This window comes from Rhinatrema bivittatum, chromosome 4 (assembly GCF_901001135.1).
Source record: "Rhinatrema bivittatum chromosome 4, aRhiBiv1.1, whole genome shotgun sequence".
NCBI classification, from domain to species: domain Eukaryota; kingdom Metazoa; phylum Chordata; class Amphibia; order Gymnophiona; family Rhinatrematidae; genus Rhinatrema; species Rhinatrema bivittatum.
Window position 1 is genome coordinate 439,699,022 of NC_042618.1, and position 27,394 is coordinate 439,726,415.

The following is a 27,394-nucleotide window of genomic DNA, read 5'->3' on the forward strand; positions in this document are numbered from 1 at the left end:
GAGAGAGGAATTTGGCTGCTGCTCTCTAAATGAAAGTCAAAAACCTGAAGCAGGTCCTGGTTGAGGAGCTGCTTGTGGTTTTTGTTTTCGGGCTTGACGAGACTGTGGTTTTTGATAGGGTCTCGTGGCACGGGATCTGGATGGTGGTGGGTAAGTCTTCTTCGGGTGGAAGAATGACTTCTTAGAATCCTTTCTAAAAGGCTGTTTTGAGGAGAAGTCAGAAGGCATCAAAGAGAGCTGTCTTAGGGTCTCATGATGGTCTTTTAATTCTGCTACCGTCCATTGAATCTGCTCGCCAAACAGATTATCTCCAAAGCAAGGCAGGTCGGATAATCGGTCTTGAATTTCTGGGCGAAGGTCAGAAGACTTGAGCCAGGCCTTGCTGAAATGGCAGCTGCAGACACTCTTGTGGAAGTGTCAAAAATGTCATAAGATGTTCGAATCTCATGCTTGCCTGCCTCAAAACCCTTACTAACTAGGGTTTGTAATTGTTCTTGAAATTGCTGAGGCAGGGAGTCCAAGAAGTCCTGTATCTGCTTAAAGATGACCCTGTTATATTGGGTCATATAAAGTTGGTAGGCTGCTATTCGGGAAATGAGCATGGCCTCTTGAAATACTCGGCGACCGATGTTGTCAAGAAACTTCTGTTCCTTTCCAGGAGGAACAGATGAGTGAGGTTTTGACCTCTTTGCCCTTTGTTGTGCAGACTCTATCACAACTGAGTGGTGATCAAGTTGAGATTTTTGAAAACCTGGGGCTGATTGCACCAAATAGGTGGTGTCAGCTTTTCTATGTATTAGAGCAATTGATCCAGGATGTTCCCAGTTCTTCTTAAGAAGATCAAGAAGGACCTGATGGATGGGAATAGAGGTGATTACCTTGGGGGCATCCAGGAATTGGAGTAATTCCATCATCTGGTGCCTATCATCTTGTTCAGTCTGCAACTGGAAAGGGACCAATTCAGACATTTCCTTCACAAAATTTATAAAGGAGAGGTCCTCTGGGGGAGAACGCTTCCTACTCTCAGTGGGTGAAGATGGTGAGGGCAAATCATCGGTGTCTGTTGAGGTGTCATCACCCCAGGTGTCATAAGGGTCAGCACCTGCACCTCTAGGGACTAGAGGGGGACAGGGTGGTTGAAGACCTGAAGGACCCGGCCTTGGCTCCGAAGGAATTGGAGGAATTATCGGAGGCGAGAAGTCGTCGATGGCATTCGGTCACCGGTCGGTGGACGATGCTGGCGCGAAGTTGATGGTGCCAGTTCCAACGACGTCGATGCAATGGACAGAGTTGGGGTTTGATCACGGAAGAGAAGTTCCATCTTCTCCATTCTAGCCTTACGACCCTTCGGAGTCATTAAGGCACATTTGGTGCAGATAAGTACATCGTGCTCACATCCTAGGCACATTACACAGACTTTATGCGGGTCTGTGATAGAAATGGTGCGGGTACAGTCCGGGCACCAACGGAACCCTGACGCTGTGGCCATGGTAAAAATCGAGCCGCGGTTCAGTCGAGGGTCAGTAGGTCGCACGGACGAAACTCGACGGTAATCGCCGAAAAACGGTTAAAAACATACCGGAGTACCACGGACTTAAGAAAGTTAGAGGGGGAACCCATGTGGGGCAAATAACTTTTAGTAATTCCGTGAGTAAAATTCCTGTCAGGAATCTCTTCAGAGCTCCTTTACCGCGAGGCTACTACTGCACGGAAAAAAGAAGACTGAAGGGGGGCCCCTGCTGACTGCAGGGTTAGTACCAGGCTGGGCATGCCCAGAAGGGGCCAGTCAAAGTTCTGGAAACTTTGACAGAAGTTTTCCGTGATTAGGCTCCATCCTGATGATGTCACCCATATGTGAGGACTACCATCCTGCTTGTCCTGTGAGAAAAGATATTTTATATTCAGACATCTACCAACAAGGACTGAATTGCACAGGCTGGGTAAACAAGCATGGGTGTAGCTTGCTTGTTACGGCGGTTACTACCTCAAACCAATTAGCTGGATACTTCACATAGATGCAGCTCCAGCACTGCTATCTATGATGGCGGGGGTGGAAGGGAAATAGAACAAAAAAAATTATTTAAAGGGACAAGAGTAACAGAAAAGTATGAAAAAAAAATAAGTATGAAAGCTTGCTGGGCAGACTGGATGGACTGTTTGGTCTTCTTCTGCCATCATTTCTATGTTTATCCCTGGGAGTTAGTAATGAGAAATGGATCTACTCTGGAATTTGACAGATATTTGAGACTCGTAATGACCACTATCAGAGACAAGTTGCTGGGCTCAATGGATCTTAATCTGATACATCATGGCACATTTTATATTCTTATCACCGTGTCCTTCCCAGCCTGAGTCCACCAAATAATCTGTCTATATTCAAGGCATTATGCCATACTCAATCACCCACACAATCCCAACAAGCTATCAAGCAGTACAGAAGGAAGGTGTAAGGAAGACTGCAGTGCAGAATCTATAAAGAATATGTAAAATAAATGATAAAAAAAACTTGCATTGTAATGACTCTGTGGGCCTGATGTACTAAACATTTTTCCCCAGACACAATATGGGAAAAAGTCTTTAGTATATCTCATGCATTAAAACTTTCAAGATGAAATGTAGTACAAAATTATTTTGACAACCTTTGATTCATATATTTAACACAGATGTTATAATAGTGAGTTCACAAAGAGACAGTATTACATTGAGTACAATACAGATACTGATAATCATGGAAAGAAAGACAGATTGAAAAAAGAGACCAATCAACTAGAGATTGCCTTACCCATCTGAAAAAGCACTTCTGCTTCCACATCAAGTTCATTCAATGATGATATTCTACAAAGTTCTAGTGCATTGTTAAAATGTCCGAGAACTGGTAACCACTGAGGTGAATCGTGTGCCTTGAAAGTGCAGGCCACTTGTTGTGCTAGTGTATTGCCTGGTTTGAGAAATATATGCAAGTCTTGATAGGCTGCTTAACTGAAAACAGTTTCACAAAGAGTAATTTACTTATTTATTTTATTTATTTAAACAACATTTTATACCACCTCCCTGGACCAAAAGGAGCACCCAAAATAGTGTACAATAATAATACATCTTCCATATAAGCATAAGCAAAATCATTATAAAATAAAATATAGTTAACAATATTGTCTAACCATTACCTTTTGCAAAATCAAGAGTCCTAATTGCCTCATGCATCAGGCTTTATAATTTTGATGCATGGATCCATATAAGTATTATAAAAAAGCCTCTAATATCATTTTTTTAACCCAGGTGTTTAAACTCTCAATAGAACCCATAAAGCTTCTTATTCTTTGTAGCAGGTTGAAGGTATATTCTCTGGTAAGGTATTTAAAATCCTATGTCCATAAAATCCTATGTCCATAGTAAAAAATGCTTCTAATATTTACTAACCAGTGCAAATATCAAAGAAAATGTTTTTGTACTAATTAAATATTTAAAACCATGTTATTACAGTTATTTATCTACTTGCATGTAATATAATCAAATCTCATACAGGCCGATACAGTACAGTACGCTCTGACGGAGCATTTGGACGCGCGTTTTGGACGCGCTAGCTTTACCCCTTATTCAGTAAGGGGCAATAGCGCGTCCAAAACGTGCATCCAAACCCCCCCCCCCCGAACCTAATAGCGCCCGCAACATGCAAATGCATGTTGATGGCCCTATTAGGTATTCCCACGCGATACAGTAGGTAAAATGTGCAGCCAAGCCGCACATTTTACTTTAAGAAATTAGTACCTACCCAAAGTTAGGTGTTAATTTCTGCCGGCGCCGGGGAACTGCACAGAAAAGCAGTAAAAACTAGTGATATTAAGTCGGAGGACCCCAAAGTTAAAAAAAAGTTAAAAATTAAAAAAAAAAATTTGAAATGGGCCCGCGGCTCGCAGGTTGAAAACCGGACACTCAATTTTGCTGGTGTCCAGTTTCCGAACCCGTGGCTGTCAGCGGGCTCGAGAACCGACGCCGGCAAAATTGAGCGTCGGGTGTCAAACCCGCTGACAGCCGCCACTCCTGTCCAAAATTTAGTGAATCGCGCGCACAGGAGAGTGGCCTGTGTGCGTGCCAGGAGAGCGGGCATTCTCCCGTGACTTTTACTGTATCAGCCCGATAGATTGCCTTTATAAGCTATCCCTGATTTGGTGGTGTTGAGGGAAAGTGATAGTGGGCAATGATCAAAGCTTTTTACACGAGTATTGTAACTCTCTTTTTTTGGTTTACATATTGTATGTGTTGTGCATCTGATCTCATTTGATCCAGTGTTTGTCATTTTTTCATTTGATCTATGCACTGAGACCTCTACTCCTAAATTTAAAAAAAAACTAAAAACTTGGTTGTTCCATCAAGCCTACCCCCTTTCCCCTCCCTCCCCATGAAAAATACCTAACAACAGGCAACAGAGTAGTTGACCTGTTATGCTTCTGACTCTCCCCCAATCAACTGACCTCGATTCTACCCTATATCCTCTCTACCCCCCCTTTCAGTCGCTTATGCTTCACCCCCCTTTTTCTGCTCCATCCCCTATGAATCCTTAATGACTCTATAGCTCTCCCTTCCTTTTATCTTTGCTCTCCCTGCTGTGTGCTCCTGGACCCCTGCATATTACCATCTCTTACGTTTGCCCCCACCCCTGGCTTTATACCACTCCCATGGAAACTGATTAAGAACGCCTTAAGAACGCTGTCTCCTGGTACATTGTATTGTATTATAGTTGTCGTATACATTGTTATGCTCCTCAGCATTATTTATAGTTTTTGTTACTGTAAATACCTAAGATACCCCCATATATAGTTCTGGGTCTTAAAACATTTATATCTTAACACACTTATCTCCCTTATATATTTTTGGTTACTTGTCTTTCGATTGTTCTTTGTAAGGGCCATGCCCAAAAGTTATTAGTTTTATGTAAACCGATACGATGTGCAAACGGCTATCGGTATAGAAGAGACTCTAAATAAATAAATAAATTTTTTATTGGATAAAGTAGTGTGGTTTCTATGTTAGCCTACTCAGACCTGAAAATTAGTCAAGAAATATATTTAGTCCAATAAAAAGGTATCATATTATATCATTTATTATTTTATATTACTTAACCTTCATTTTTTTATTTTAATTGTAATATTTGTTTCTTTAATTTTCTGTACATCGCCTTCAGCTATCTGAAAGTTCATTTAAAGTCAAAATAAGTAAAATAAATAAATAACAGCTTGTACAGGCTTCATTTAGTACTGAATGCAGCATCTCAAATAATTTTGGATTTGAAAGAAATATGGGGCAGATTTTAAAAGCCCTATGCGTGTAAAACCCAGGAGGATTTACACGCGTAGGGGGATTACGCGTGCCGGGCCTATTTTCAAAAGGCTCGGCGGCGCGCATAAAGCCCCGGGACGCACGTATGTCTCGGGGCTTGAAAAAAGGGGTGGGCCATGGGCGGGGCAGCCCAGGGCGGGGCATGGGTTTGGCCAGAGCCTCCAGGCACAGCGGCCATTTGGCACTGTGCCCGGGATCGCAGGCTAGCCGTCGGCTGGTGTGGGCAACCTATGCCAAATAAAGGTTATAGGGGGGTGGTTTAGGTAGGGCTGGGGAGCGGGTTAGGGAGGGGAAGGGAGGGGAAGGTGGGGAGGGCAGAAGGAAAGTTCCGACCCCGGATTTTATAACATGTGCACACAAGTGTATGCCTGTGCCTACGTCTTAAAATCCGGCCCATATTTTTTATTGTATTTAAAATATGATCATATGTTGCCTGATTATGTTTTAATAGATATTTGCTTTACCATGATGGAGCTATTATGTTGTGACCAGATATTTGTGATTGCTTGATGTTTTTATTATTTTGAGTTACCCTGTTGTAATCTGCCCTAAACAGAGAGAACTAGAAATTTCTATAAATAAAAAAATTGTAATTTAGATAGCATATAAATCCAATTCTTATATATTTATTTAATTAATTAACTTATATTCCATATTTTCCATGAGCTAGTACAGTGCAGATTTCCATATAAACATTCACAATACATAATGTAATTCTTAATTACATTGGCTCCCAGCCTCTTTTCAGGCCAAGTTTAAGATTCTGTATCTTACTTTAAAGCCATGAATGGCATTGAGCTAACTTATTTAAAGCAATAAATACTGAAATATGAGCTTGCTGAAGCTTTCAGATCATCAGAGGATTCCCTTATTGAGAGATAATATATTATCTTGTGTGCCCTTGCGTTCTTAGGAAAGCCAGTTCAAAACTGAAATACAGCAAAGTTGCTTACCTGTAACAGGTGTTCTCCATGAATCGTGAAAACAACCACATAAGTTGTGTGACATCATGTGATGGTGCCAATTCAACTGATTTTTCTCTCAAGCTCAGAAAATTCTACTTTTCTTTCTGAGCATGTGCAATCCTTCCCGTGCTAGTGTCACTACACACAAGTCTCTTCATTCTCTTTCCAAGTTTGGTAATCTTTCTGGGGAGGTAGGAAGGACTATATGGCTCTTTGTTTTGACATCCATGGAAAACACCTGTTACAGGTAAGCAATTTTGCTTTCTCTGTGGCCAAGCACCACAAATAACCACACAAGATGAGATTCCACAGCTGAGGATGGATTATAATAGCTTTTCAATGTCATCATTTTTCTGCAACCCATCCAGTGCATCTTGGGAAGTTTGTGTCGATTATTTAAAAATGTTCTCAAACACTACTTATCCAAAAATACTGCCTTTGTATATCTTCATCCAGACAATAATGCTTTGTAAAAGTGTATATTATTGATCATGTGGCAGCTCTAAAGATGTCCTGGAGGTTTGCCAAGTTGATATATGCCATTGCTCATACCTGATGTGCTCTGATTGGTTTTAGAATGTTCAAACCAATAGATTCATAATGATAAGAAATGCATTGAGTCATTCACCTTGATAATGTTTGTTTTTTGAAAGCTATACCTGCTTTAGTTTTGTCATATGATATGAAAAGTTGAGTTGATTTCCTGAGTGTTTGAATTCTGTCTAAGTAGAACAAGAGGGTCTTCTGCAGTGTAAGGTATGTAAAGTCTGAAGACGGTTGACGTATGTGGTTTTGGAAAGAACATTGGTACTATTATTTATTGGTTTAAGTGGAATTGAGACATTGCTTTCTGTTGTGGGCTTAGACCCTTGGACCAAGGTGGAGATGGTGCAGTCTGCTAAGCAGAAGCCTAGCTAGAGTTTTGCCTATACCCGCCCTCATTCCCCTCAGGTTGAGCCTTTGGGTGCTGGAGCAAGCAGGTCTTAGGTGGGAGCCTCTGCTGATGGTCAGAAGATCCATTGAAGACGTTGGGATGAACAAATAAAGTCAGAGTCAGGATCAGGTCACTGACAGGCGCTGTACAGAGATGTCCAGGAGGCAAGCAGAGGTTGGAGGCAGGTAGCAAGCAGGAATGTCCAGGAGGCAGGCAGAGAACCGAGGTAGGCGGAAGTTAAGGGAGGTCCAGGAAGCAAGCCAATGTCAATACAGGTATCCATCCAAGGGAAGGTGGGATGGATAGGCAGGGCAGGAAGGTGAGAAGCAACATAAGAGGCAAGGCACACTGAAGAAACTGAAAACTGACTACGGGAACTGATGGACAAGACAAAGACCACAAGAATTGAAGAATAAGGTGCAGGAACTGAAGACAGGAATGAAGACCAGGAACTGAAGACAGGAATGAAGACCAGGAACACTGAGGCAACTCATACTACAAGGACTGTAGGAGACCTATTGCCGAGGCAAGGACTGCAGGGAGAAAGGACCTTTTATAGGCCAAGGCTTGTGATGTCATCTGAAGGTGCTTTAAGTTGCTTCATGTTGGGTGCGCCCTAGATGCGGCCCTGTGAGGAGCTGGTGGCCTCCTGCCACACATCATATCAGGCTGTCTGAGCGTGGTAACCTGCCGCATGTCTTCCCCAGAGATCTTAGGTGACATCGGGGATCAGTGACAGTGACTCAGGGCTAGTGTGGTGGTTTGCGGGGAGTCCTGCAGACCGCCAAATGCAACACTTTCAGAAGAAACTTTGGGTGAGTTTGAAGGCTATTCTGCTGAGAGGGGTGGGAGCTGTAAGAGTCAGATCCTGCTCAGGGCTTCTACACCAGCCCTTCCTAGGGGATGTAAACAAGAGTCTTTGTCTGTAAGGTAAAATATAACTTTAAATTAAGGACATAGTTGCTGGTCAGGAATCTGAAGAAGTCTGCTACATCACCAAAGGCTTTTTGTGCCAGCTGGAGGCAGAGAAATAATGACTAGAATAAAGGTTCCGTATATATATATATGTATCAGTAATGATGTCATTAAAATTCTGAATTCTCTGCCTCTGCCAGCTGGATGTGGTATGAAGCAGAAGCGTACTAGAATGTTGTAGTAGAAAAATAAGGAAAGTAGAACTGGGTTTGAGAGAAAAGTCACCCAAATCCGTGCTTTTAAATGACATCACCCATCTTGTGTGGCTATTTCTTGTGCTTGTCCACAGAGAAATAAATGAAGCCCCAGTAAGAACTAACTGGCTTTATCTTCAAAAACAATGTTAAAGGCTCAGCATTCATATTAAGTACACATTTTAATTAATATATCATTTTAATTAGATTTCCCTTTATTTTCTCTCAGGTATGCTAATTTTCTCAGTCCTCAGTTCTTTCAGAAAACATAAAAGACTTTCTGAATCTAATAACTGTTCTTAATGTCTGTTAATGTCTATAATAAGATGCCTGGGGCAGTCTCTGAGAACACAGAACTTATTTCTGCAAACAGGAAGCATGCAATTTTGAACCACTTTCAGTCTTTTTTTTTTTTTGGCTTAATAATTAATTTTAAAATTAAGTGCAAAGAAAGAAAATTAATGAAAATAAATTAATTTTAAAATAGAGAAAAGGAGGATATATGAATATGGAATACTGCAGTAGTAAACATAATCTGTACCAGAGTTTCATAAAATTAAGGGCACTGAACAAAAGAAGAGGTCTTTCAAAATTTTTTCCACCAGTCTTGTTTCTGTTTTGTTGGTCCATTGAGAATCGAATGTCCTTGATAATATGAAGTATCAGTTTTCATTAGCTGGTGCAGGCTGTTTGAGCAGAGGAAATACATTTTCTTTGGGTTGTGATGCTCCTATCGGTCGCAGACGGCTGCACTCTCTGTTGCTCATCTCTATATTCCCAGCTCCTACGATTCTAGCAAGGATGGCCACCTCTGCCTCTATACGCTGACCTCCATGGCATCCCTGGGACAGCATGGGCGATTGCGTTCGCCATTTTGAATCAGGAATAACCTAGGGCACGCATGCGCGCACCATCCCCTCTCTTATGCACGTCATGGCGGGAACCTCAGGGTGTCCCCTCCGCATGATGTCACCCGCCTGTGTGTATTTAACCTCTCTGAATATTCCTTCCTACGAGTTAGCAAGGACTTCCTTCCTGCTGAATTCCTCTACATTGCAGGCGCTAGTTGTTCCAGTGTTCCTGCTCGAATGCCTTAGGTACCCGCTCCTCGGGGGCCTTGCCGCATTTCGGTCATCCGCTCCTCGGAGAGCTTTCTCCATTCCAGTCTACACTTCTTCAGAGTGAGTACCTCTACTACTCAGCCTGCCTCTCCTTCTTCGCTTGTCTACTACAGTGTGGATTCTCGGCGTACCCCGCTCTGCGGAACACTACCGGATCTACCTTCCAAGCCTGCCATCTACAGTGTGGATTCTCGGCGTACCCCACTCTGCGGACCACTACCGGATCTACCTTCCAGGCCTACCATCTACTGTGTGGATTTTCGGCATATCCCGCTCTGCGGACCACTACCGGATCTACCTTCCAAGCCTGCCATCTACAGTGTGAATTCTCGGCGTACCCCACTCTGCGGACCACTACCGGATCTACTCTATAGGAAGTACTTGGAGAGAGCAAGTTCCAGCGCTTCCCACTCTGCGGGCTGCTTCTGGATATCACTGCTGAGTATATTCTCCTCTGGACTGAGCCTTACTGTCTGTCCCACAGACAGTAAGGGGACGTTGAGGCATGCGGCTCACTGCGTTAGGGCGGTGGCCGTTTACAAATCGCTTTAAAAAGCTTAGGGAAAGATGCCATTAATCACAGCGAGACTGTGACGCAGTTGGGCATTTTTGGATCAGTTTGAGCTGGATGGACTCGGAAATGATCGTTGTCCATGAGGAACATTATTTGAGAAGTTATTGAATTGGTAAATGATAGGTTTTGTGTAGGAATCAGGCATAGTTTTCTGTTTTCACATATAATGAGGCATGGTTTTTAGCATGTGTGTTTGGTATAATTTAGGTTTATAGCAACCGTGAAGACATTTTCTGTGTCATGAGGAATACAGTCTTTAGAAGAAGTGGAAGAAAGTTGATGGTAGATTTGAAGTTGATGGACAGCCTGGGAAAAAGTTGAATAACAGATGGTTTGTGGTAAAAGCTTATTATATACTATTGGTGGTAAATGTGTCCTTGGTATTAGTTTTAGATGTATCTAAAATTCAGGTTTGTTTTCTCAGTGGTTGTAGTCCCCCTGAGGAAGCAGACAGATGTGAAACAGGGGCCGCTTGTTGGGGTCAGACCACAGTGAATAGTTGCTAACAACAATGTGAAGGGCGGTTGCCCTGAAGGGAAGAGATCAATACAAGGAAGTCAGCTGGATGAAGACAAATTGAGGATATGCAACAGTGGTGTACATTGTTATAAAATTATGTTTTAGTGAGGTAATAGGTAAAAATGGGCGAAAGCCAGGTATAGATTGTAAGTGGATGTAACCACTGGGAATTCATGTGTATAACATTGTATTAAGATGATGAAAAATATTGTTGTATAGACCTTTTTGTCCATATGGCTGACTATTGCCTTGTATTTGATGGGATGTTTTTAGAGTGTGAATGAGTGTGTGCGAGTGTTTGTATTTTGGGACACATTTCCTAAAATATTTAAAAATTTGAGATAATAAAACTGTATGCTTTTATCTTATAAATTGGTGTGGTTATATATAGATAGAGAAAGTAGTTCTATTTCACCCAGTGTGTGCACAAGCTATTTATAAAACATATTTTCCGTCTACACGGCATGCCCAAGCATATCCTTTCGGATAGAGGCGTACAATTCACCACCAAATTCTGGAGGGAACTTTGTCGAACGTTTGACATCTCCTTAGACTTGACATCAGCATACCATCTACAATCAAATGGTCAGACGGAAAGAATGAACTGTATGCTCAAGCAACTCATTTGTTCATATGTTAACTCCAGGCAAAGTGATTGGGCAGAATTGCTCCCTGGGGCTGAGTTCGCCCTGAATTCTCACCCTGCATCTGCTACTGGATCATCTCCATTCCAAATGGTGTATGGCCATCAGCCATTGCCTCCACTTCCTATACCTTTGTCGGTAACGTCTCCTGCAGCTCAAGCTACAGCAGAGGAACTTCAGCAACTTTGGAAACAGACCAAAGACCTTCTGCTTAAGGCGGGACAACAGGCCAAAAGAATCTATGATGCTCATCACAGAGTGGCACCACAATTCCAACCGGGAGATAAGGTATGGCTCAGTAACAAATTCATTCTTCTCAAGTTGCCTTCTGTCCGATTTACGCCATGATACATCGGTCCTTTCTCCGTCCTTCGTCGCCTAAGACCTCTGACCTCCAGCTTGAAATTGCCTTCCTCTATGAAGATACATAATGCCTTCCATGTGTCTCTCTTGAAGCCTCTCATACTTTCTGCTAAAACTCTGGACCCATTACCTCTTACTGCCGAAGAGGACATTAGGTACCAAGTAGTCGACTTCCTGGATGTATGTAAGAGAGGAAAGCACTGGGAGTACTTAATTTCATGGGAAGGATATGGGCCAGAAGAAAATAGCTGGGAGCCTGCTACCAATATCCTCAACAAAGAGCCGAAACCCCCTGGGAGGGGCCCTAAGAAGGAGAGTACTGTTGCACTCGTCGGTCAAAGATGGCTGCGCCCTCCTATGATTCTAGCAAGGATGGCCACCTCCGCCTCTACACACTGACCTCCCTGGAGTCCCCGGGACGGCGTGGGCGATTGCGTTCGCCATTTTGAATCAGGGATAACTTAGGGCATGCGCGCACGTGCATCCCCTCTCTTATGCACGTCATGGCGGGAACCTCGGGGGCATCCCCTCCTCATGACGTCACTGAATCTTCCTTCCTACGAGTTAGCAAGAACTTCCTTCCTGCTGAATTCCTGTACATTGCAGGCACTCGTTGTTCCAGTGTTCCTGCTCGAACGCCTCAGGTACCCGCTCCTTGGGGGCCTTGCCACATTTCAGTCATCTGCTCCTCGGAGGGCCTTCTCCATTCCAGTCTACACTTCTTCAGAATGAGTACCTCTACTACTCAGCCGGCCTCTCCTTCTTCGCTTGTCTACTACAGTGTGGATTCTCGGCATACCCCACTCTGTGGAACACTACCGGATCTACCTTCCAAGCCTGCCATCTACAGTGTGGATTCTTGGCATACCCCGCTCTGCAGACCACTACCAGATCTACCTTCCAAGCCTGCCATCTACAGAGTGGATTCTCGGCGTACCCCGCTCTGCAGACCACTACCGGATCTACTCTTCAGCAAGTACGTGGAGATACCGCTACCGGATATCACTGCTGGGTATATTCTCCTCTGGACTGAGCCTTACTGTCCGTCCGACGGACAGATTTCCTCATTGCAGTATAATAAATACCTCTTTCTCTCTATGTTCATTACTGCTGGGAACTAGCCTATCGTGGCAAGTCCCCACAGGGCTCCTCCCTGTGGGTGGAGACACCTCTTGCCGCGATTGAGGGTTCACTACTAAGCCAAATTATACCGTAACAGGTTATTGTTGGGCCTAACAGTTTTATTCTGCTACTTAGAACTTGACTTAGAAGTAATGTGTACTGGTGTTTTTCCTCTTTTCATAACTGCCCCCTCCTCTCCCATTTAACCCAGGCATTACAGTGATAGTGCTTGGCTAAGAGCCACAGAATGCGTCTCCCTTCAGATTGCAATATTCCATTTTGGACCAGTTTGGCAGAAAGCAAAGGAAATGTGCGCTCTAAGGCCTAGATTCATTAAATTGCTATAAATATAGCAGAAATAGTGCCCAAAATAAATAAAAATGGGCAGGGTTAGGTTAAGTTCCTGTCTATTGCATTGCATAGGCAAGCAACGCAAAGTATGTTGCGTTATTGCGCTGCACATCATTTTACGTGACATGCATTGATTAGTGCATGGCACGTTATTTTTCCAGTTTATATATCCTGGCTTCCTGCAGCTATCTCTCTGAGGATGTGTCAGGCGTAGGAGGGAGAGGAGAGGAGGTGAGTTCTTGGATAGTGGTTGGAGTAGGAGTTTAAGTACAGATTTCTGAGTGCTGTGTCTTTTGTTTTGTGTTTCTCATCTATTTCCCTGTTCCTTTGTCTTTTGTCTTTTTCTGTGTGTGAAAGTATTTGTTAGTTTCTCACATCTGTCTGTCTTTTTTTTTTTTTTGGAGGAGTGAGGAGGAGTGATGGTGGTGAGGAGGAGTGAGCAGTGGAGAGGATGGAGCGTGAGAGGCGTGGGGGAAGAGGAGGCAGAATAGGGGGGAGGAGAGGAGGTGGGATGATGAGGGCAGGAGTGCTAAGAGACTAGAAGTAGGGACAGGAGTAGAGATAGGCAGGAAGGAAGGGATAGGAGGAGGTGGCAGGGGGGAGGGGATAGGCAGGCGAAGATGGAGGGAGGATGGCAGGCTAGGGATAGAGAGGGCAGAAGTGAAGGGAGTTTACAGGGCAGGGGCAGGAGGGGGAGTTTAGAGGGCAGGGGCAGGGAGTTTAGAGGGCAGGAGGGAGAGAAGAGGGGAGTGGGAGGGAGAGAGAGGAAAGGGAGGACACCTCTCTGGAAGTAGAATTGGCACCCCCTTCTGGCAGCCAGGCAGCATTATGCCCTCATCTCAAGTTCAGTGTGCAGGACAACGAGACAGTATCTGCTGGGGTCCTGGGGCATTATGCCATGCTCATTGGCAACTAAAAGGTAACCAAGGGCCAGATATGACACACTATTGTACAGGTGATCTCCAGGCCCAGTGGTGACCAATGCAGTGGGAGCAGGTGGCCCACAGGTACTGAGACATCAAGGAACAGTTGAAGGCAAAGGCTGCAATCGAAATAAATACATACGCCAGGCCAAAGGAGATGCCCCTTGTACCATCATCCTCACACACATGGAGGAGCGCCTTGTGCAATGGCTGGGACTGGATGTGTTCTAGGGCATGGCTGAGCGGCTGGACACCACATGAGCCGCAGCTGGTAAGTTCACCTCACCTGTAAATGGCTAGGCTGCTACAGTTGTAGACATCATTTGGTATAAGATACTCATGATGCTTTAGATGCAAAGTGCACCTCTGACGCCAAATGGAAAATGGATACTTCTCGCCATTGGTACTTATGTCTCCTTTGTTTCCACAGCTCTTGCCCTTGAAGTTGCTGGTCCAGCCAGCAAGCCCCAGGGACCAGCAGTGCACCAGCCCTTTTGCAGAGGGCCTTGCTGATGGATACCCAGACCCAGGTGAGCAAGGAGGAGAAGGAGCAGCAGCAGCAACTGCCTCAGGAAGCTATGCAGATCCTTGAACCCCTGGGCTCAGCCAGCCCACTGAATATTACTGAATAACTCCAACTTCATGGACGAACCTAGTCTGGACTGGGAGCCAGTTGATGCAACACAACTTTAAGCCAGCAAACCATGGTACCAGCATAAAGCACCAGGCTCTTGGCAGGACCAGCCGAGCAGTCCCCTCATGCCACATTTGGAGGCCCAAATTTCAGCACTTTACACCACCAACAGAGCACCGCCAGCAGCACAGGCACTGGCACCATTCCCGTCATCAATAGAGGAGTTGATGCACAAGCAGCTGGATCAGCTGAAAAGGAGGCATGGGGTACACCTCCGCCAGATATGGGCTGAGCTAGTGCGCCTCAGAAGGGCTGTGAACAGGCAGACCCAGGCCCTGCGAGATCAGAATGCCACACACACACACACACACTCTAAATATGGTGGCCACATCATTCAACATTATGACCAGCGTCTTCACGCAACTCCTTCAAAGGATGCCCGAGCCTCCACTGATGTCTTCCCCAGCATCACAGGACTCCATGCCCTGCAGCAGTCCCCAGCCTGATAGACGCCTGAGGGGTAGGCCCACCCCCAAATGGCAAACCATTCTATGGCAAGGGACCATCAGGCAGCAGAGGGGGTGGTATCAAATGTCAAATAAGACGAGTTGTATCAACAAGCCTGGCTGGGCCTCTCTTCAGAGTTCTGGTGCTGGCTAGATGGAAGAAGCCTGCTGGGACTGTCCTCACTACAGAGTTCCTGTGCTGACGAGCAGTGGTCCTACTGCCTAGCTCTAAAGCCCTCCTCGATGCTCTGCCCCTACTCCAGCCTCCTTGATGCACCCCCACCCCCATACACGCTTCCTCTGTATCTCTCACACACGATTCCTGTTTCACCCACGCACACACACACACACACACACACACACACACACACACGCTTCCTCTCTAACCCACACCCCCACCCCTGCACACAGGCACCCTCTCATACATGCCTACAGGCACCCTCTCTTACACACACACGGGCACTTTCACACATATGCACCCACAGGCACCCTCTCAGATATATATACACAGGCACACACACACTCATTCTTCTATACACTCACCGTCTCATACACATGCAGGCATCCTCTCATACACACCCAAAGACACACACCCACACCCTCTCATACACACACACCCACACACACCCTCACTCACACACACACACCCTCATTCACACCACACATGCCCTCATACACACACACCCACACACCCATACACATTCACTCTCTCATACACACTATACACCCACACAACACCACACACACCCTCATATACATATACACCCACACACACCTTCATACACTTCATACACACACACACACACACACACACCAGCACTTACTCTCATAGGCAGGGCTGGTGCTAGAATTTTTGCTGCCCTGTGCGAACAATTACTGTGCTGCCCCATCCTCATTTTTTTAAACACAGAATACCCCACCTCAATTAGACATGCAGAACACAGACTCACTCTCACAAAATTCAGAATAAAGAGACTATAAACAGAAACTGGACCATAAAACATAAACAGCAACAAGCCAGACTCTGTATGCAATGCAGCAATGGAGAAACAGAAATATCACCAGTCCTCATAAATCATTCATCAAACAACAAAATCAAGGAATATAAATCAATCATATTAGTAAAACCATACTTGGAAATATTTATAATGATACAAGGAATCAAATAATATCCAATAATTAAGAGCTCATACAAAATTTTAAAAATTTCTCAAACAATAAATTATTTCAAAATTGCAGACACAGACATTAAATAGGTTAAATTAATAAGGATGGAAATTTACCGCTCTCCATACCTGAAAACATTTTATTTTCAGTCATCCTGTAAGGCATGGATTAGAGAGGCAGCACATTTTCTTTACACACACACACATACACACTCAGGCAGGCTCCCATTCACACACAAACATACCAGACAGGTTCCCATACACACACATACACACCAGACAGGTTCCCATACACACACACACACACACACACACCAGCAGGTTCCCATTTATTCACACACACCCCAGACAGGTTCCATTCAACCCCCCCCCCCCTCCAAGATTCCTACCACCCACATTCCCAGGTAAGGCTCTCATTCACACACACCACATCCCCATACCCCAATAAGACTCTCATTCATTCATTCACACACACATACACATACCACCGGGAGCCACGCTGCTGCTCCTCCTCGTGTGCCGGCCCGTGTGCTAATCAAACCACACGAGCCTAGCACTTCCTCTATGCTGATCTCGTACATCGCGAGATCAGCATAGAAAACATGCTAGCTGTACTTGTTTTGGAAAGCGAATGCTGGCACTGAGAAGGAGTAGGAGAATGGGCTCCTTCTTTCTTCGGCTGCAGGTGAGATGGGGTCCACCGGCGGCCTCACGAGCTGATTTCTCTTCTGGCCTGCCAGTGAAATGAGGTCCACCAATGGCCTCATGGGCCGATTCCTCTTCCCAGCCGCCAGTGAGATGGGGTCCACCAGCGGCCTCATGGGCCTCTTCCGGGCCACCGGAGCAATGGGGTCCACTAGTGGCCTCGCGGGCCTCTTCCTGTTCCCGACACCGCCCCACCAGGTGTGCCACACTGTGCAATTGCAGAGTTTGTACACCCGGTGGTGCCAAGCCTGCTCACAGGGCCAGTCTCTCCCTTCTTCAGCCGCTGGTGCACAGCAGGGCCTCGTTTTTGGTCACCAGCTCCAGGAAATGCCACTGGCCTCTGCCACTGCTGCAGGTCCTTGCTTTTGCTGGTGGGATTTCCCCCACCTCGTCACTGTTCCATGCCGCTGCAGGACCTTCCTGCTGGCGGCAATGGCACCCCTCCCCCTGCTGCCACCCAAGGCGGACTGCCCCCTTCGCCACCCCCTTAGTACGCCTCGGCATACATACATACGTACACAGTAGCACCACATGACTATCTGTGAGTTACAAAAGCCAAGGGCCTTGCAGCACCCTGACATCTCCATATCTGACTAAGGCTACCTGTGACTGGTTAGTTAACACAAAGAGCTTCTAACATATCTTAGAGTTGGGTTCAATGATGTGAACCTTTTTTTAGGAGAGATGTGGATGCTCTTAGAGTCATTAGAAACTATACTGTGATGGTGACATTTCAGAGGTGACTGGAAAATACAAGTGAAGGCAGGACACCATCTGATTCCCAATTCTGCCTTCAAAGAGTCAGACCTGCATCCTTGTCTAGCCTCCCCGAGAAGCTAACCTAACCAACATGACATTTCAATGGCCAAGGCCCTTACTATATGCACATGATATGTGACAATTAGCCTAGGTAGGTGAAGCAGGGTGCATATGTGTATGGGTGCATGCAACCACAAAGAGGTATGCTAACTTGAAAAGACCTGTAAGCATTGTGGGAATGGCACCATGTAGCACAGGCGCATTACCCATGTCTGTAAGTGAAGGCCTGCTAGATAAGCATTCTGATGTCAGCAGTAGTCTATCAAACAAAATGTTTTGTGCTGTTTTTTTAAGCCAGTCCGATTGACAGAAATTGAATTGTGTACATTTTTACAAGTTCAAGAGGTATTTTTATGATGATTCGTTTTTATTTTTTATTTTTAAAGTTTTAGTCTTTTTTATATTCAATCTTGATTTTAGTGTTTTTAAAAGTATTTTTTATTATGACCTGGTTTTATTCCTTATTTTTAAAGTTTTATTCCTTTTTTTTATATATTCGATTTGCTTATCATTCCCCCTCCCCCCCTTTTTTCAAAATGTCATTAAGGAAAATTTTTAGACTGCACCAATACAATACATACTGACCAGCCAGCATTGTTTTGACTATCAATTGAATGAGGTAAATAGATATGCCATTGTTCATATATTTATATCCGAAATTTCATTAGTAGTAAACTGAATTTATCCACACTTTTTCTTTCACTAGGCATGACAATACTAAAAGTGCATCTTGGGTTTTGATATAATCTGCTTTTAACAGGTAAAAAAAACCCAGTCTATATTACTGTGCCATGGTCTTTCTGTTCTTTTCCATTTTTTAATATGAATATCCTATAAGAAGGGGGCCGCGGATCAGGGAGCAGGGGGTCAGGACGCGCAGGCGCCGAAGGGGGCCGCGGATCAGGAGGCCGGGGGTCAGGACGCGCAGGCGCCGAAGGGGGCCGGGGGTCAGGACGCGCAGGCGCCGAAGGGGGCCGCGGATCAGGGGGCCGGGGGTCAGGACGCGCAGGCGCCGAAGGGGGCCGCGGATCAGGGGGCCGGGGGTCAGGACGCGCAGGCGCCGAAGGGGGCAGCGGATCAGGGGGCCGGGGGGCAGGACGCGCAGGCGCCGAAGGGGGCCGCGGATCAGGGGGCCGGGGGTCAGGACGCGCAGGCGCCGAAGGGGGCCGCGGATCAGGGGGCCGGGGGTCAGGACGCGCAGGCGCCGAAGGGGGCCGCGGATCAGGGAGCAGGGGGTCAGGACGCGCAGGCGCCGAAGGGAGCCGGGGGTCAGGACGCGCAGGCGCCGAAGGGGGCCGCGGATCAGGGAGCCGGGGGTCAGGACGCGCAGGCGCCGAAGGGGGCCGCGGATCAGGGAGCCGGGGGTCAGGACGCGCAGGCGCCGAAGGGGGCCGCGGATCAGGGAGCCGGGGTTCAGGACGCGCAGGCGCCGAAGGGAGCCGGGGGTCAGGACGCGCAGGCGCCGAAGGTGGCCGCGGATCAGGAAGCCGGGGGTCAGGACGCGCAGGCGCCGAAGGTGGCCGCGGATAAGGGGGCCGGGGGTCAGGACGCGCAGGCGCCGAAGGTGGCCACGGATAAGGGGGCCGGGGGTCAGGACGCGCAGGCGCCGAAGGTGGCCGCGGATAAGGGGGCCGGGGGTCAGGACGCGCAGGCGCCGAAGGGGGCCGCGGATCAGGGGGCCGGGGGTCAGGACGCGCAGGCGCCGAAGGGGGCCGCGGATCAGGGGGCCGTGGGTCAGGATGCGCAGGCGCCGAAGGGGGCTATGGATAAGGTTGCCGCGAGTCAGGATGGACAGGCGGCAAAGGGGGCCACGAATCAGGACGTGCAGGCGCCGAAGGGGGCCACAAATCAGGACGTGCAGGCGCCGAAGGAGGGCGCGGATCTGGTTGTGGATCAAGCTGCAGAGCAGGTGCCTAAGGGGGGTGCGGATCTGGATGACCAGGAGATTGATGATACCGGTGATGCTGACAATGAAGAATTGAAAATAATAGAAGAGATTAACGAAGAACAAAATGGCCTAGGTGGTGGAGATGATGCTGGTAAAGAGAGTAATAAACAGGGACTGAACCCTCAAAATGACAAGGCGTCAAACATGGAGACGACGAGCAGCCATTTCTTTGCCTACCTGGTGACCACTGCCATTGTTGTGGCGGCGCTGTACATTGCCTATCACAATAAAAGAAAGATCATCGATTTTGTCCTGGAAGGAAGAAAATTGAAGGGTGTTCGAAGACCAAATTCTGGAGAATATCAGCGCCTGGATCACAAGGTAATTGGGGCAGAGATCGAACCGATGGTTGCCCCCCCCCCCCCCCACGTCATGACGACCAGCCAGCGGCGACCCGATTAACGGCACAATTACACCAGGCGTCGCGTGCCGGGTGTGCTCCCCTTCATGCTAACCTTTGTGCTCCTTCTAATATAATTATGTTTATGTTAATAATTTAACTTTTATTAATGTTATTTAGCTTTTTGCTTTGTTTAAAATTATTTCATTATTGATGTTTAAATGTATTAGACTAAGGAATTTTACTTCCTGCTCATTCTGTTTCATTGTAAACCGGTTTGATATGCATTTTATGCAGGAAAATCGGTATAAAAAAACTTAAAATAAAAAATAAATAAATAAGTTGATTTTTTATGATTGTTTCTTCTGTATATCTATTAGTCTTTGTCAGCTGTAATTCATGTTTCTGTGTGTTATCCATGTATACAATTGTAATTAATGTTATTTTATTGTAGCCCCTGAAGCAGCCCCCCACTGGGGGGGCTGCTTCAGGGGCTAGGCCTAGAGTCGGGCAATAACGGAATATTGGCGACTCTAAGCTGAAAAGGAGGCATGGGGTACACCTCCGCCAGATATGGGCTGAGCTAGTGCGCCTCAGAAGGGCTGTGAACAGGCAGACCCAGGCCCTGCGAGATCAGACTGCCACACACACACACACACTCTAAATATGGTGGCCACATCATTCAACATTATGACCAGCGTCTTCACGCAACTCCTTCAAAGGATGCCCGAGCCTCCACTGATGTCTTCCCCAGCATCACAGGACTCCATGCCCTGCAGCAGTCCCCAGCCTGATAGACGCCTGAGGGGTAGGCCCACCCCCAATATTCCGTTATTGCCCGACTCTAGGCCTCGCTAGGGCGAGGCCTAGAGTCGGGCAATAACGGAATATTGTTTTATTAATAAATCTTTTAAGGAAACTTGGCATCTCTTTTTTTGCATCCCTCCTGGTTTTAACCCATTACTTGCTGGGACTTGTTCTGATTTCACTATTGCATTTCCTAAGAAAAACAAGACTATAAATACCTGCATGCAGGGGAGTAAAACCAGGATTCAATCAACATGTTCTGTAAATCTGCAGCCAGTTGGTAACTCTAGTCAGCAGTGGCTCTGAAACTGCTGAGACAGTGCTGTCAGCAGTGTCTTTGTATAACTATGTGACACCCCAGTACAGGTGCATAACTTCACATGTATAAAGCTCTAACCATTCTCCATAATGCAATACAGAAGAGTTAAAGTACAGCACTTAACTCCATTATACAAAGACACAACTCCCATCGCAATACGAGATCAACAAACAAATTACAATTGGACATACCATCAGTCTCAACCGCCAAACTCACCACCGTAAGAAACAGAGCTTTTTCAATAGCAGGACTCCCTACCCGAACACCTAAGAGCACAAAACAACACTAAAATATTTAAAAAAATCACTCAAAACCTGGCTCTTCAAACAAGTCTACAAAGACGGGATTGGCTAATCATTCACACGATAAACATCTCCTTCGACAATAACATATAGTTAATCTCCTGAGAACTGATGTTATACTCAATCTATTGACATATAAGCTGTTATATATTCCCAGTTTGTATCAGATGTCTTTAACCAGTCCATTTCTATTGATATATCAGTTGTATTTCCACTTGTAATATGTTGTTAGACCCTATGTTGTTAGACCCCATGTGTTTCGCTTGTAATATGTTGTTATACCTGTAAACCGGAGCTAAATTTCGGTATATAAAAGCTTACAAATAAAAATAAATGAACACATTTGTCAGATATGGGATAAGGCTGTAAAAAGGGAACTGTCATTGATATCTTAAACTGTCTACCTATACCTTTAGGCTGTGCCTTTAAGCTTCAGTGCTAATTATGATTTACAGCATTTATTACAGCAGTTGCTCTCCATGCTCAAGGCCCAGCTGGAGTCCCATCACATCTATGGCACTATCTCACCCACATGTGAGGGCTAGGACAGACTCCAATGAGAAGGCCCGCCAAGCCAAACACCACTAGCTAGGCCAAGCTATGTACACTGTGCTGGCAGTTGTACACAAACTCTCTTGTAATACATGCCTCTTTTAGTTTCACTATCAGGCAGAAAACATAATGCCAGCCACATTTATTTGATGTTATCTTTACTTTCACTACTGTTTTTCAAGTTCAGTCTACTGCTCCAGTGACAAGAGAAATCCTAAGTAGGCATATGTGTTTTCTGTTACACACTGACCCAGAAAGAGGAGCAGTGAGTGAAAGAAAGATGATAGAGAGGAAAGCAGCTGCACTCTACTAGCCTCCCTTCCCTGGAAGGGGATGGGTAATTGAGACCTAACAGGCAAAGTTGCATTCTATGAGGTTTTGCCGAAGCTGGCTGCCACTCAGTGTGGTGTCCTCCGCTTGTGCGGGTGCACATGGGGATCCAGGGGTAGATCCGGATGTATCTCCATTGGTATTTCATGGCTTAGAGCGAGATTATGGAATATACAGCAGAGCAGCATTATATCTCCTACTTTGGGTGAGGCAATCATTGAAGCTCCACCCATTTTGTGCAAATAGCGAAATCTACTTTTGAGAAGTCCGAAGATGTGTTCTGTGATACAGTGGGTAGAATATAAGGTCTCATTGTAGTTCGTGTCCACTGGAGTGTTGGGAATAGAAACGGGGGTGAAAACCCAAGTCCTGCAACTGTAGCCAAAATCTCCTGCAGCAAAGACAGATTTAGGGCATCAATCACAGCACAGTTATTTGGAGATCTGGCTGCTATAAGACAGTAGAAGCTAGCTTGTAGCTTAGCCTGAGCCTTAAAAGCCTGTTTCCCTACCCTAAGTGCATGCCACATTGTTCTGGGACAGTATATGTCCAGGATAGCAGTAGCCGAAACTAAGTCAGATCTTCCGGATTACTAAATGGCATCTGGGGATTCCACCAAATGTGTGCTAGCCTCTCACAACCAAGCTAAGGCTACTCCTTTGTAGCAGTCAGCAACCTTGAAGCAATACTCAAGAGCTGCCACAACTATCTAGCAAAAAAACCGCTATCTCATGGTCTGAATGAGCAAATCCCTGCCTGCTCTGCAGTATGCCCTGCAGAGAAACCAATTTGTGAGCCCTGACAAGGAATATGCCTGACCCCCAAAATGCACAGGCCACTGCTTCTGGTTTAGCTGTGCAATGGTCAAGACAAACTGTGCCCAACATCCTGGCTGACCCATCACTAACAGGCCACACGTGATTTGGCAGTACCAGCAGTGTGGACATTTCAAGCTTGTGATTAACCAGTGAGATTTCACCTGCTCCAAGTGGGAGGATAGGAACAGACCACTTTTTACAGTGAACATGTAGAAAGTGTATAGTGCCTGCTCATACACCAAGCTTTAGGGCAGGTGCATTGTTTGCCCTCTCACAAGATTAGCAAGCCTCTGCAGCATGGGGAGAAAAAGGCAGGCCCTGGGGCAATGGCTTGCAAGACGTAAGTGTACAAGTGACTTGTCATGACAGCGATGCTGTTACATCCCCCACAGCCTCCCCCCCCCCCCCCACTCCCCATGTCCGTGCCATTTGCCACAAACACATAGCCAGAGATGGAATAGAGAACGAAGCATCTCTCTTACCTACTAGCCAACTGTCACCATAGAGGCCGTCCTCAAAATTTTCACACAGGACGGATTGCCTAAGTTTAAAGGAATCATGATTGGCTCCCGGGTACCTGACCACCACAAGTATGCGCATTTGAGTGTTGCAGACCACTTGCACGTTAATGACGTAGAAGAGCTTTCTGTTGCGGAAGATCTCCTCCCTGTCATGGGGTGGGATGATGGCCATGTGAGTGCAGTTGATAGCTCCCAGAACACTGGAAAAGTTTGCAAAGGCATAAAAGAAAATTGATTCTTACCTGATAATTTTCGTTCCTGTAGTACCACGGATCAGTCCAGACCATGGGTTATGCCTCCCTTCCAGCATGTGGAGACAGAGAAAACCATGAAAGGCACCTTCACTTAACCTGGTGTGCCTCCTGCATCCCTTCAGTATATAGAGTATCAAAGCAGAATAATACTAGCAATGAATCAAGCAAGAACAGAAGTGAACTATAAGAACGAACCTATAAAACTGTAACCTGTAGCTTTCTTTCTTAGAATGCTGCAATAACATAATATGCGCGAGCGGACTTTATAGATCCCCCTGTTACCCACTCCTAGTCTTTGGGTGGGCATCTGGACTGATCCGTGGTACTACAGGAACGGAAATTATCAGGTAAGAACAGTTTTCTTTTACCTGTACGTACCCAGATCAGTCCAGACTATGGGATGTACCAAAGCTTCCCTAAACCAGGTGGGTCCTCGCGAGTCCCGCTCACAGCACGCCACTGCCAAATTCACCAGGCGCCTGAACGTCCAAACGGTAGTGGAGCGCAAATGTGCGGAGCGTCCTCCAAGTAGCAGCTCTGCAAATCTCCTGAGGCGATACCAACTGCCATTCGGCCCAAGAAGCTACTTGAGAGTGAATAGAATGGGCCTTCAGGCCCTCAGGAACAGGTCGTCCTTTACAAATGTGTGCAGACAAAATTGCTTCTCTCAACCAGCAAGAAATTGTCATTTTTGAAGCCTTGTGACCTCTCCTGGGACCGCTCCAAAGGACAAACAAATGATCTGAGAGTCTGAAAGAATTTGTGACCTCCAAGTAGTATAATAAAGAACGTCGGACATTTATTTATTTATTTATTTATTTAAAGTTTTTTTACTATACCGACATTCGTTAGAAACATCATATCGGTTTACATTAAAACATAACAGTAGCAAGAAAATGCTTTACAATAAACACTGAAAATTAAAACAAGAGGTTGTGGCTTTACAGAACACACAGATATATTAAAAACAGGGGTGGAAGCTACAGGGGGAAGGAACAGGGGGGAACTATATACAAGCATCATATAGGTAGTAAAAACAATTTGTATGATTTGGCTTCTTGCAGGGTTTGGAGGGGCTAATATAAAGTAATGAGGGAGAAGGGTAGGAGGTGAAAAATAAAACAGAGGGTTACAAAGGTACCTAGAGGAGGGGGGGAGAGCGTTAAAAGAGGGGGTTAGGTGTATGCTAGTCTGAAGAGCCAGGTTTTTAGTTGTTGTTTGAACTTTTGTGGGCTTGTTTCTTGTCGCAGGTCAGGGGGTAGAGTATTCCATAGTGCGGGACCTGCGATGGAGAGGGTACGCTCTTTGGTAGATTTGTAGTGGATTAGTTTAGGTGAGAGTATGTTTAAAGTTGCTGCGTATTATGGCTCGCGTATTATTATTGCGGAAGGCTAAAGAGTCATTTAGCCATTTCATGTTTTGATTATGTAGGGTTTTGTGTATAATGTTGAGGGTTTTGTATTGGATGCGTTGTTGTATGGGAAGCCAGTGTAGTTGTTTGAGGATTGGGGCGATGTGCTCGTTCCTTCTGGTATTGGTGAGAATACGAGCGACTGCGTTCTGGAGTAATTGGAGGGGGGCAATATAGGTTTTGGGGAGGCCAAGTAAGAGAGCGTTGCAGTAGTCTATTTTTGAAAAAATGGTTGCTTGGAGCACTGTTCTGAAGTCAGTAAAGTGGAGGAGGGGTTTCATTTTTTTAGGGTTTGTAGCTTAAAGTAACAGTCTTTCATGGTAGCGGAGATGAATTTTTTTGAGGTGGAGTTGATTGTCAATTGTGATGCCACGGTTTCTTACGTGATGCGAGATTGTGATTGCTGATGGGAGGGGTGGATTTGGATGGGTGAGTTAGTATTGTGTTGGGGTGAGATTATCATGAATTCAGTTTTTGAGGAGTTGAGTGCAAGATTGAGGTTGGTGAGGAGGTTATTTATAGCAAAGAGTGCAGTTTCACAGGTTTTGATTGTATTGGCTATGGAATCTGTGATAGGGATGACGATTTGTACATCGTCTGCATAGATAAAGTGGGTGAGGCTGAGTTTGGAAAGGAGATGGCAGAGGGGTAGTAGGTATATATTAAACAGGGTCGAGGAGAGTGAAGAGCCTTGGGGGACTCCTTGGGAAAGGTTGATTGCATTAGAGTCGTGATTCCCTATTCTGACTTTGTATTGGCGGCCTTCCAGGTATGAGGAGAACCATTGAAGTGGGGTACCTGATATGCCAATTTCAGAGAGACGGTCTAATAGGATTTTATGACTTATGGTATCAAAAGCCGCGGATATGTCTAGTAGAGCAAGGAGGTATGATTGGCCCTTGTCTAATCCTTTGAGTAGATGGTTGGTGAGGGAGAGGAGGAGGGTTTCGGTGTTGAAATATTTGCGGCAAGTTGGAGATAGGACGGTAGTTGGTCAGATTAGTGGGGTTGAGTTTTGGTTTCTTTAGGATAGGTTTAACTATTGCTTGTTTTAGTGCGGAGGGGACATGTCCCAAGGTGATGGATCGGTTTATGATGAGCGTTAATGGTTGGGAAATGGTATTGGGAATAGAGAGAAGGAGTTTTGTGGGGATGATGTCGGATGGGTGAGATGAAGGTTTCATTTTTCTTAGGATGGATTCTATTTCAGAGGGGGCTGTGTTTTCAAAAGAGTTTAAGGCGGCTTGAGGGTGTATTTTAAGTGCACTGGGTTGTGAATATGTGTTGGGGAAGCGAGCCATGATACTTTTAATTTTATCATGGAAGAATTGGGCTAGGTCTTGGCATTTTGTTGCTGCTAGCTCATCTGGCATGGGTGGAGGGGAAATTTTTGTAAGGTCTGAGACGTAGTTGAAAAGGGCTTTAGGGTTGAAGTGAAAGTTATGTATGCGTTGGGCATGGAAATCTCGTTTGGTTTTAAGGGTGTTCACTCGGTATGAGTGTAGGAGATGTTTGCATTTAGCTAGTTGGGTGGGAGAGGGGTCTTTGCGCCATGTCCTTTCTTGCTTTCTGAGGGTGTGTTTTAGAGTTTTCAGCTCAGGGGTGTACCAGGGTTTTTTGGTGCTTGAAGTGGAATTGAGTTTTTTATATTGCAGTGGGCAGAGGTTGTTGGCAATGTTGTTGGTGAGTTGGCTCCAGGATGAGAGGGCAGAGTCTGCATCAGTCGAGTCTTGTTTGACACTATCATTTGTGAGGGCTGTGATGAGGTCGTCCCTGGAGCAGGACTTACGAAAAGTGATTGTGCTGCGATTGTCTTTTGTAGATGGGATTGTGGTTTTGTTTATGCTGAAGCTTGCTTTGCTGAGGGAGTGGTCAGACCAGGGTACAGGGGTGCATGAGTGGGTGCCTGGGAGTACGAGGTTGTTTGTGAAAATGAAATCAAG

The 27,394-nt window shown here is 45.8% G+C and overlaps 1 protein-coding gene across 1 annotated transcript in view; it reads right to left on the bottom strand.

The window, feature by feature from the left end:
* CFAP54 (cilia and flagella associated protein 54) overlaps positions 1-27,394 on the bottom strand; it is a 1,106,494-nt gene that overhangs the window by 161,748 nt on the left and 917,352 nt on the right. Inside the window, exon 58 of the mRNA XM_029597529.1 lies at positions 2,783-2,938. Coding sequence (XP_029453389.1) covers positions 2,783-2,938 — 156 coding nt within the window. The remainder of the gene's footprint in view (positions 1-2,782; positions 2,939-27,394) is intronic.